Source organism: Anabrus simplex, chromosome 2 (assembly GCF_040414725.1).
Source record: "Anabrus simplex isolate iqAnaSimp1 chromosome 2, ASM4041472v1, whole genome shotgun sequence".
NCBI classification, from domain to species: domain Eukaryota; kingdom Metazoa; phylum Arthropoda; class Insecta; order Orthoptera; family Tettigoniidae; genus Anabrus; species Anabrus simplex.
Genome location: NC_090266.1, coordinates 1,161,151,286 through 1,161,164,109, shown reverse-complemented (window position 1 = coordinate 1,161,164,109; position 12,824 = coordinate 1,161,151,286). Strand labels below are relative to the sequence as shown.

Genomic DNA, 12,824 nt, shown 5'->3' with positions numbered 1-12,824 from the left:
TTGCCATCAGAATTGAGCAAAATAAAATAGCTAGGTTATACAGGTTTTTGTGCTGGATCTTGCAAAGGTTCTCTTCTTTGATGTGAATGATGCCCTCTCCAAGTTCCTATCTATATATATAAAATAACTTGTCCTGACTGACTGACTGATTCATCATCGCCGAGCCAAAACTACTGGACATAAAGAGATGAAATTTTGGGGATATATTCATATTAAGACGTAGGTGCTCGCTAAGAGAGGATTTTTGGATATTCCTCCGCTAAGGGGGTGAAAACGGGGGTGAAATTTTAAAATGAGTTGCTCTATATCTCAAAACTTTAAAAGTTTACAGATGTAAAAATTGGTATTTAGAATCTTCTTTAAAAATAAGGAAACACGTATTTTTTTGTTTTCAGAAAATCCCAATAGGAGGGGTGAAAAAGGGTGAAAATGGGGAAAAATGGGTTGAATGCCTTTAATCAGGATACCGGTACCTATATCTCAGAAACTGAAGATAGTACAGACCTGAAAATTGGTACTTTTGATCTCTTTTAAAAATAAAGAAACACGTAATTTTTTGTTTTTGGAAAATCCAACTAATGGGAGGGTGAAATGGGGGTGAATTTTTAAAATGAGTGAATCTATATCTCCAAACTTTTAAAGTTTGCAGATGTAAAAATTGGTATTTAGAACCTTCATTAAAAATAAAGGAACACGTATTTTTTTGTTTTCGGAAAATCGCAATAGGAGGAGTGAAAAGGGGCTAAAAAGTGGTTGAATGCCTTTAATGAGGCTACTTATATATCAGAAACTGAAGATATTACAGACCTGAAAATTGGTGTTTGGGATCTCAGTTAAAAATAAAGAAACACGTATTTTTTTGTTTCTGGAAAATCCAATTTAGGGGGGGGGGGGTGAAAAGGGAGTAATATTTTAAAATGAGTGTATCTATCTCAAAATTTTTAAAGGTTATATATGTGAAAATTGGTATTTAGAATCTCCTTTAAAAATAAATAAACACACGTATTTTTCCGTTTTTGGAAAATCCAAATATTGGGGGGTAAAAAGGGGGGAGGGTAAATTTTTTTAAATGATTGTGTATACATCTTAAAACTTTAAAATTTACAGATGTAAAAATTGGTAGTTAGAATCTCCTCTAAAAATAAAGGAAAATGTATTTTTTGTTTCCTGTAAATCCCAATAGGAGGGGTGTAAAAGGGTGAAAAATGGGTTGAATGCCTTTAATGAGGATACATATATCTCAGAAACGAAAGATATTACAGAACTGAAAATTTGTATATGGGATCTCCTTTAAAAATAAAGAAACACGTATTTCTTAGTTTTGGAAAATCCAATTAATGGCGGTTAAACAGGAGTGACAAATTGGGTGAATTTTTGAAAGACTATATCTACAGGATATCTTGGAAACGTAAAATGTTACAGACGTAAAAAGTGGGTGTTTGTAATCTCCTGTAAATCTAAAGAAACATAGGTGATTTGTGTTTGGAAACTCCACTTAAGGGGAACTCAAAAGGGGTGAAATTTTAAAATAAGAATTTTTACAGTTGATCTCAAAAAACTTAACATATTACATAAGTGAAAAATGGTATTTTTTTATCTCTATTAAACATAAAGAAACGTGTATTTTTAGCTTTCGGAAATACCATTTGGGTGGAGGGGGGGGGGTAAAAGTGACTGAAAATGGTGTTGAATTCTTTTAATTAGGCTACTGATATCTCAAAAATGAAGATGTTACAGACGTGAAATTTGATATTTGCAATCTGCTTTAAAAATAAGGAAACACGTATTCTCGGAAAATCCAATGAAGGGGGGGGGGGTTGAAAGAATTGAAAAATTAATTGAATTAATTGAATGAGAATACAAACATCTAATAAAAACTAAAGTTGTTACAGACGTGAAAATTCGTATTTAGATCTCCTGTAAAAACAAAGAAAAACGCGTTTTGGGGGGAAGCCATCTTGGAGGGCGGGAGTGTAAAGGAGTTGAATTCCTTTCATGAGGACACATAAATCAAAAACTGAAGAAGTTAGAGTCATGATAATTGGTATTTAGAAGATCCTTTACTATTAAAGAAACAAGCATTTTTTGCGGGAAAATTCACTTAGGGGGGAGGGGGGAGTAGTGTGAAATGAAGTGAAAAAAGTAAATTATTTTTATGGGGATACTTATATCTCAAAACTGAAGGTAATACACGTAAACATTGGTGTTTGAAATCTTCTTTAAACATAAGAAACAAGCCTTCTTTTAATTTACTTTTTTTTTGGGGGGGTGGGGGTGCCGGTAAATAAACTTAACGGCGGTGGGGTGTAGAAGGAGGTGAGACCAATTGATTTTACTGTTCTTAATGTACTTATAAGGATCCTCGGCAGCGCGCCGGCCTCTCACAGCTGGGTTCCGTGGTTCAAATCCCGTTCACTCCATGTGACATTCGTGCTGGACAAAACGGAGGCGGGACAGGTTTTTCTCCGGATACTCCGGTTTTCCTGTCATCATCCATTCCAGCAACACATAATAATAATAATAATAATAATAATAATAATAATAATAATAATAATAATGTTTCGGACCATCGTCAAATGTGCGAACCGCGCTGGAAATGGCTCCTGGACGGGTAATGACTAAGAATGCAGTCCGGCCGCGGGTTCAGTGCCTTCTAGGCACCCAATATGACACCACGCCGGATCTCCTGAAGGATTTTATCCATATTAAAAATGATTATAGGAAAAGATGGCAAAGATTTACGGACCCAACTGACCGGGAGGAATACCTGAGCCTAGCCCGGGAAGTACGAAATCGATTGCTGGAAAAGAAGATTGAAAAATGGGAGGAAACATGCCGTAATCTAATAGAAAACGAGTCAGATCGGGAATTTTGGTGGGTTCTCGCAGAAAACGAGTCAGACCGTGAATTTCGGCGGATTATATATCTAAAACAATAAGCATTCAATTATAAATTTCAGTATAATACCGTAGCGAAGCACGGGTATCTTGCTAGTTAATTATAAATACCAATAGGAAACAGCCTTAATACAGGTAATCAGACAAAATTTGCACATGCAGTAAGAGCCTAGAAATGATGTCCATGATATTCTAAGCTCCTGAAATATAATAACAGCCACCTAGGAAAGGTGCATTTACTCCCATAATAATGTGACACTGATGAGAACTATCCACTTATACATACTTTTCCTGACCTGTTAAACAGCATGAAAATAACAGAATTGATGTTCATCAATGAATTGCTAAATGATAGTCTTATTAGTTCGTAAGTGAAATAAAATAGGGATGTGAAGAGGAATACATTGCAGGATAAAACAATGAGGAAGAGGGAGATTCAAAAAGAGAAGGCAAGGGCTAATATGAATACAGTAAAACCTCAATTATCCATTCTAATGCATCCTACTAATTTTAGTGGACTTTAAAGTGCATTTTTTAATTTTTATTTTTTTTTCACTCTCCTACAACTTATTTCCTTCTTTAAGTCCATTCTGAGCTTTCTAATTACAAAAATGTCTGAAAAATCCATATCGTCCTCTTGCTCCAAGAATTCCATTAACGTTTCAGCAGACTCCAGTGCGGTCTGAAGCGGTACGTGATTGTTTATGACGCACTCTTCTTCCCCATCCCCCTCACTTTCACTCGTCACTTCGCAGCTGACTGCTGAGTTCCCATTCACGCTTTTATTAACTATTTCGTCATCAGTTAAAATGTGATGCCCAGGCAATACATCATCAGTATGAAGCCACTCCTCAATGCTACTTTCATCCACTTCTCCAAAATGACTGTTATTTTCAATAGTCTTCAGGATATCTTTGATCATCAATCCCTCATTTTCATCTTCATCTTCATCAGTGAATCCATGAAAATCATCGGCGAGCTCTTCGACATCAACATACAATTTTCTCCACGATCATGTGATGTTCTGAGCAGTTACTAGATCCCATGATTTCTGGGCAAGATAAAGCACTTCTTTAAGATTGAGTTTTTTCCAGAACTCAACCATCGACGTTTCTTCGGAAAGTAAGAGGCTTAGCAATTCGCGCTTATAATGCGCCTTAAAGGTTGTGATGATGCCTTGGTCCATCGGCTGAATTAATGAAGTTACATTAGGTGGCAAATAGGAAACAAAAATGTTTCCATCCTCTGATTTCAACTCTGTATCAACAGGCTGAGAGGGTGCATTATCAAGAAAAAGGACGGCTTTAATGGCAAGCCTTTGGATGCGAAGGAATCTCGAACCCGCGGAACAAACTTATTATGGAACCAAGTCCTGAAAATATTGGGTGTCATCCAAGCAGATTGTTATGACAATAATCTACTGGGAAATATTTCATCACTGTTCCTATGAAAGAACGCAGATTTTTTGCTTTACCAACGACAGCTAATTTTAATTTATGGTCACCACTAGCATTCGCATAGCACAAGATGGTAACGCGTTCTTTACTAGATTTGTGACCAGGAGCTGATTTCTCTTCAGCAGCTGCTGGTGTTTTACTGGGTAAGCACTTCCAATAAAGTCCAGTTTCATCGGCATTGTACACTTGACTTGGAACGAAATTGTATCTCTCAGTTACGTGCTTAAACTCGTATCTAAAGTTTTCTGCAGCACTGCTGTCACCACTTAGTTTTTCTCCTTCGATGTTTAATTCTCGAATGCCATGTCTGTCCTTAAATCTCTGTAGCCAACCATTGGACGCTGTTGAGGACCCTGAGAGTCCCATCTTTTCTTAACAAATTTGTGCCTGCCTTGTTATCATCGGACCACTAATAGGTACACCTTTGCCTCTCTTTTGCTGAAACCACATGAATAACGCAGCATTCAGATCTTTTAAAGATGATGCTTTCATTGTTTTCCTTTTAGCGAGTCCATGCGAACTGTCAGAACTCGCTACAAATTGCAACACTTTGTCTTTATTCTTCATTAGGTCCCACACTGTTGTCACACCCACACCGAACTCTGGTGCTAAATTTGAGACTAGTTCACTTTTCTTTAACCATTCGATTATATTAACTTTATTTTGTATGGTTAAAACTACACATTTTCTTTTTACTGCAGATTTCGATCTCAACCTTTTCTGGCTGTTAGAAAAAAAGGTAAATGTTCAACTTTATCAGTCACTCTCACATTTCCTTACTTTGCACTACAGTACAGAATGTAGCCAACCTGTCTACTAACAGCAGAGGTTGACTATGACAGACCATTAGGCTGGTTTCCAATTCCTGTGCATTATGAAATATTTACAATGCAGTAGCCTGTGTTGAAAATATTTAACCTTGACAGAGAATGATATGAAAGATCTATGTACAGTACCCGGAGATGTTACACGCTACCAAATAAGTTGTAGGTATCATTCTGAAGTAGAAATTACCAGCATACAGTACTCTACGCTCCGTGGGCTGGGAGAGGGCATTATTCGTCAACGATGGAATGAACAATAAAGTTCATGACTGTTGAATTTGAATAGTATCCCTCTTATTTTGTAACAGTTAAAAGTTAAATAATTTTTTACAACATAAAATTACGTAGTAAAAAAAGTATGAAGTCATATCTCCAGTGTCAATTGCTGGTCTATGCGTGTGTACGTACAGTAGTTACTGTACATTATAATCGTGGACTCAGGAGTCGGAGAGTCAATGTTACAGTCGCTCCAAAAAAAAAATACTGTATCAAAATACCTTGACGTCAAGAGCCAGACTGAGTGACTCAGTCCGGTGGTATTTGAAGGTGCTCAGATACATCAGCCTCGTGCCAGTAGATTTACTGGTACGTAAAAGAACTCCTGTGAGACAAAATTTTGGCACCTTGGCATCTCCGAGAACCGTCAAAGTGGTTAGTGGGCCGTAAAACCAACAACATTATTATTATTACAGTAAAACCTCGTTCATTCGAAGTCGTTGGGACGCAAAAATTGGACTTCAAATTACGTGATTTCGAATTAACCACCAACTCTTAATTCAGAAATGCCAACCCTTGCCGCATCAAAAAATATTCTAAGACCTGTACTGCATGCAGTTAACCTTGATTCAAAGTTTAAACCTTTGAAATGCCATAGAAAAAACTATTTCCAAAATGTATCCAACAAGGTGCATTTACAGTATTCAAATTCACAATACAGTATTCACTTGGATAACTCATTGACAAACATAACCTCACACAACAAAAGAAAACAAAAGCACGATTCAAAGGCGAGGAGAAATCTAAGCTGGCTCCCCTGAGCAAGTCCATAATTCAATGAATTACTGAAATGAATTCATTTTAGATGTCCTGTAGTTACACGGAAAGTACCCGATGCCCTTAAAACATCGTGGTTTATCAAACTTTCCTATGACGAGGGGAGAAAGTCTCTCGCTTCCTTCTGCATTTGAACACAGTACAGTGACTCATCTATCCTTGTACAATTTCTCGCCATGGTACTTATCTCGTAATTCAGAAATGCAAACCCTTGCCGTGTCACAAAGTATTCTAAGATGCATTAATGCGTGCAATCACCTTGATTCACAGTTTAAACCTTTCAAATGCCGTGGGAAAATCTATTCCCGAAATGTATCCAACAAGGTGCATTTATATTATTCAAATAATGCTCTTGAATAAATCACTGGCAAACATAACCTCACGCATTGAAAGAAAAAACGCACGATTCAAAGACGAGGAGAAATTATGCTGGCTCCATTGTGTAAGTCCTTTATTCATTGGATTACTTTACTGAATGTATTTTAGATGTCCTATACTTGCATGGAAAGTACCCAATGCCCTTAAAACATCGTGGCTTATCAAACTTTCCTATGACGAGGGGAAGAAAGGCTCGCTCCTACCTAGTGGAATCGAATCAAACCAAACAGCTGAAATTTCCTCTCGACCGCTCACATCTAGTGGAACAGAATCGAACGGGATTCCATGGGAAACTTCAGGCTTGCAATGGACGGTCTGATAGAAGGTGTGAGGAGGCAGAAAATTACGAGAGATTGGAGAAGTTTCTGGATGCATGAAATTAACAAGAGAGCCAAACTGAGAGTATTCAAACTTATTTGAATGTTTATTGCACGATGAAGCTAAGTCTCGACGGTAGGCCTATTTCAGAGTTTCTGTGTTGCAATTTCAACAGCTATTTCAGATAGTAGAATTTAACAGAAACGTTCAGTTTTACAGGAGGAAATGCTACCTCAGATGCAATGGGAGTCCATGATCATTTTCAAAAACTACTTTAATGCAGTAGATTGCGTCCCGTGGCAACTTTTTTTAAATTTTACAATTTGCTTTACTTCGCACCTACAGAGAGGTCTTATGGCGATGATAGGATAGGAAAAGGCTAGGGCTGTCGTCTTTAATTAAGGTACAGGCCCAGCATTTGCCTGGTGTAAAAATGGGGAAACGACGGAAAACCATCTTCAGGGCTGCCGACAGTGGGTTTCGAACCCACTATCTCCCGAATGAAAACTCACACCTACGCGACCCTAACCGCACGGCCAACTCTCTGTAACATTAATTAAAGACCGTGAAGTGTACTTATTGTCCACAGCAGAGCAATTTTGCATACAGTAGCCTACTATTTGTTAGGAACACATATGCGACAGTTTGAAACCTAGGGTATGCCACTTATGAAATCGTGCACTGTAAATATAATAAACATTTAAAAGATACATCCCATGTGAGATGTGATGTCAATTATCGTACTGATATACTGTATGTGGACTTCAACATAATATGATTTTGTGATGAAGTCAACAAAAATTATGAAATAAATTGTATATAGACTACAGTAACCTACCACAAAATTGAATATTCTAATAAGTTTGGTTTTTCATAGCCCGGCTTATTTCCTCCCAGTCATTATTTTTTATATTCTTGCAGTAATGCTCGTGGGTCTTATAGTAGAGGAAATTATATTTTTGAACTAAACTGATAAGTTTTTCCGTGTCTAGTATTAATAAGTTAAATAAACTATCACAAAAGAGAATGTTCCCGAATGTATCCAACAAACAGCTGTTCCGTTCAGTTCGATTCGATTCAACTCGTGGCGATCGCCTTCTCTATCCCCCATTTTAACTCATGTTAAAAACAAATTCTGTTCGATTCAATTCCATTCCACTAGGTAGGAACGGGCCTGAAGTCTCTCACTTCCGTGTGCATGACAACACAGTGCAGTGACTCCCCTTGTACGATTTTCCGGCTGGCACTTCCCTCCTCTAAAACTGTAAGTCTGTTTGGGCTCGGCATTAAAATAAAACAATACAGTTTCATCGGCATTGACAATATTCGGTGCGTACGAATTTATTATATGAGCCACGCTTTCTCGCCAACTATCGGCATCACCGGTGTTTGCAGATTCTGCTTCTCCGCACACTGCCTGCTAAGTGATATTATGGTGTTCCTTAAAACACTGAATACAAAACAATTACGATTTTAATCGAACTTAGCAAATATGAAGCACACTGTAGACACACCGAAGTGAGTGAAAATACTGAAATCTACCCCAGCACGTTCCGGAAGACACGTTCTATTTTTCGAATTTAAATTACTCTGAAAAAATGTATTTTTTAAATATAAAGGAAGTTTGAATCAAAAGTCTGAATTTCGGTAATGGGACAGACATTATTCTTCGAATTACGAATTATCCGTATTTCGAATTAAACATTTTAAATAACATGCAAAACCGCACCTCATATTTCCAGGAGTGATAACTTCTTCAAATTAGGCGGGACTTTGAATTGACCGATTTTGAATTATCGAGGTTCTACTGTATTGTTATTATTATTATTATTATTGACATCAGGAGTACGCTCATTTAGTTTTGGAGCAACTGTACATTGCTTTAAAAGTCAAGTTTTTTTTTTTTTGGCGACAGATTATCCGCAGAACTGTTAATCGAGGGACAGACAATCGAGGTTTTACTGTAGAACAAGGAAAATCTCCATATCTTCATACCCTGCAGTCTTCAAATAAATTGGCTCTCTCCTCATCAAACCCAGTCCATCTATCTACATCCATTTCTTCCCAGCCCCCGATAAGCTCATTTCTGATTCCCTGCTGCATCAGGAGTGCAGGCATTAATAGTCACTGAGGCGCCATCTTGACGGATTTCCTCTCTTGATGTTGGAAGTATAGGATAAAAAGAAAGGGAGATAAACACAAGAAAATGGAAGAGACATATGGTAAAGATGGATATAGGTGGTAAAAGACTAGGGATAAAGGACAAACTTACAAGGAGAAAAGGATCCCTGTGGATCAATACAATATAAATAAGTGGATGTGGATATTAACAGACCTTGAATTGTTCTTCATGTAACCCAGTAGCATTTCAGATTTTGAAGCTCATGATCAAATTTCTTTTTCTTTTAGTTACCATCGGGTGAAGTTCAAGTGCGTTATGAAGATGGAGCTGTACTTACCATGAATGTTAGCGATGGAAGAGTGAAGTATGTTGAGAAAGGAAGCCGCCCTGCTTACTATAGTCAGACTGATCCTGTGCCTAGCAGATTGCGAACCCGACTCTCCCAAATGCCACAGGTGGTACGCTGTCTTGTAGAAGCAGGAACATCTGAATCTCAAAACCATAAGCTTAGAGCCTATATTAGGTGAGGCATTTTGGTATGGGATGAAATGGTGCAATAGGGAAAAATTCCCAGTTAACAGCATGAAAATAAAATAAATATATAAATAAATTATCCAGTTATATTTATATGAATTTGTAGATATAAAGAAAACAAAATAGAACAGTAAATGTTTCCAGTGAACTTTTTTTTTTAATTACTGTGTGACTTAGTCATTGGTGAATTTGTCTATATTTTATACCATGGAAATATTATTGAAATATAGAGAGATAGGATCAATTTTATTTCAGGCCTGTATATGACGTTCAGTAGGGAAGGAATCTCATGATCCTATGATTGTCCTTAAGATCATACAGAGATACTGTTGGAACTTCAGTACCAGTGTCTTTATTGTTATTACATCTTTCTTTTTTAGGAAGATTTTTATGTTTAATAACAATCTGGTTTGTACAGTTTCTGAATAATTTCATTGCAAAAATTACGCCATGAATTTGAGAGCAGTTTATATATTCTGTGAATATTAAAGTCAAATAAACATGTTTTGTATATGTTTCTCATTACTTTTGCTTTAAAACCCCTTACAGGTTAGTTGCTAAATATTCAGCTACTGCTTTTTTTTCCTGTATGCTCAACTAAATTTTTTCCCTGGTCTGCAAGATATTGTGTTAGTCTAAAGTGTATGGGTGTAATTTTTATCAGATAAGTATATTTTGACTCCTTATTTTCATAGTTGTTCCATTATTAGGGGGTTAGATATTTAGCCACTATTCATCCAGATTGAGTGTGTGAAAGGTGGCCAAATATTTGCAGACTTTGTCCACATATGTAGACACCAATCATCTATACAAAAAGGGCATGAAAAAATGTTATGCCCGCCTATAGACGGGCTGACGCGGCCAGTCCACTAGTGCTACACCCGTCTATAGACGGTGCGCGAGAATTTAAATTTTTTTTTTGTTTCCCGGTTCACTTTCTAGTGCGAATTTGATCTCTGACATGTTCTGCCATATGTAGAACTAACGGATCAGAGATTATAGCTTCGGGAAGTAACTTACAGAGCTTTTTGTAGACATCTGTGGAGTTCATCTGTGATGTAAACAAACATGGCGGAACAACAATTTAGTTGCTCTTGCAGCGATGTTATTTCGGATCACAGAATCTTTCAGTTATTAACCACAGTGGAAAGTGATGATGGAGATAATCATTTTAAGGAATTGTTAAATGATTTTGAAAGTGAGAGTGATAGAGAGAGTGCCGAAAATATTGTATGTGAGAGAGAAATAGAGCCTCCTTCTAAACTAAAAAAGAAAAACACGGTGAGTACAAAAGCTATTTTATCGCTAATTTCGTGGCGGATGGATTACTTTTCTTCACCAGAGTTTCAGGTAACTGTGACAAGCTCTGAGGGCCAAGTAGTGTTTGATGACAACCCGAAAATCATTGATTTTTTAGAAACTTTTGTGCTAGTGGAGTTGGTGCAGATAGTTGAACAAATCAGCATCACAAACAACCAGTAGAAAACATTTAAATGTCACCACATTCCAGGTTTGGAAAGTATTTTAAAATATCAACTTATATACTTCTAAGAAGTTACATGTATTAGTTGCCTACAGATTTTAGGAAATAATATTATTTTGGGCTCTTTACTTTGTATAAAGATAATGCACGCATGGGCATGTAAGTGTAATTTTGTTTTCTCTCAAAATAATATTGAACATAAGTGTAGGATTTTCCATTTGCATTTAGATTTATCAACAACCAACATTTATAAATATTTTAAGCTAATCACCCCACTGATAAGGTAAAAATTGAGGCTTCTACAAATTTTTTTACATACGAATGAAAAAACTCGGCACTGAGGTACCAAACAGTCAACTGGTAACTCAGCACTTAAAAGGTTAAGGAAGCTCTTTTAACATTTCCTTTAGGCTACTGTATCTCACTCATTATAGAGAGTTAAAACTGAGAATATTGAAGGTATTGTGTTACCTCATACAATTGAAACTTGCTTACATGTAAGATAATTGCACGTGGTTCTCACTTAAGCATAGGTTTTTACATGTCCTGACACAACAGCATTGTAAAAGCAAAGTCATCTCCATACAGGCCATGAAGGCCCCTGGAGGGGTGGATAGTAAAGGCTTCCACCATCGATAACCTCAGCATGTAATGGGGTAGAGTGGTTAAGCTCTATGCCCAGCCATGTGCACCTTTACCGCCTCAGCAAGGCAGCTTCTGCAATAGCAGTGTAGTATTGAAAGATAAGAATTTCAGTATGATCCGTATTGAACTGAGGTCACAATTAAAATTAATAAAATTATGTAATGGTTCCACCTTTTCAATACATGTAAACTTAGTGATGTAAGATTACATCACTAGTTGATCATAAACAGTACCACTTTTGACCCTAAGTTCCGGGTCATCATCAGCCGATCACTGAAAAACAGAAAACACAATGCACAGATAAATAAACAGTAATCTAGAAGATATAGTTTTTTCACCAGACGTAAGTTCGTGTGGAGCAGTATAACACTTGTGACTGTAGCACTGTGTTTTAAAAGTTTTTATAATCTTGAAGAGAAGAATAAATAGCTCGAGGAACAATCTTGTAATCGTTACCAAACGTAAGTTCATGTGAAGCAGTATGACAAATGTGACTGTAGCACTGTGTTTTAAACATTTTTAAAATTTTGAAGAATAAATAGCTTAAGGATCAGTATTGTAATCATATGCTTGATGTCTGAAGATGCAGATGATTAGTATTGTAATGCAGAAACAGTTGACATTAAAAAACAAATGTGAAGAGAAATAAGTAAAAAATGTGCAGTATTAGAACAATTGAAAATCATAATTGACAAACGAAGGTTTCTTGAAGATGAGTGCTCATGCAGTTCTTGATGTGGTGAAGAGAATAAATTTGGTCATATTGATCTGAACTAAAAATGAAATTTTAATTCCCAGTTCAATGCGGAAAAAGAAAGAAATTAAGAGGTTAATAGAAGCCAAAATAGGTGGGAATAAACTTTAAAAGGCAATGAAGTAAGCGGGTAAAAAAAATACTACATAATATGTACTGTATTGTACAGTATTATATATAGTAAGGGGTTGAATTTGGAAATGAATAATAGAGCGGAAAGTGTGATGGGGAGTGAAAAGAGGGAAGAGGGAAATAAGGGGGAGTAGTAAATTTAAGGCGAAGCAGGTGGGTGAGGTATTGGTGTTAAAAGACGTGGATAGGAACTATGCAAGGCGTGAACAATCAAAGAGAATATTAGG

General features: G+C 36.7%; 1 protein-coding gene across 1 annotated transcript in view; it reads left to right on the top strand.

Annotated features, from left to right (window-relative positions):
• SAK (Sak kinase) overlaps positions 1–10,080 on the top strand; it is a 319,404-nt gene extending 309,324 nt beyond the window's left edge. Inside the window, exon 14 of the mRNA XM_067139778.2 lies at positions 9,337–10,080. Coding sequence (XP_066995879.2) covers positions 9,337–9,576 — 240 coding nt within the window. The 3' untranslated portion in view covers positions 9,577–10,080. The remainder of the gene's footprint in view (positions 1–9,336) is intronic.
• The last annotated feature ends 2,744 nt before the right edge of the window (positions 10,081–12,824 follow it).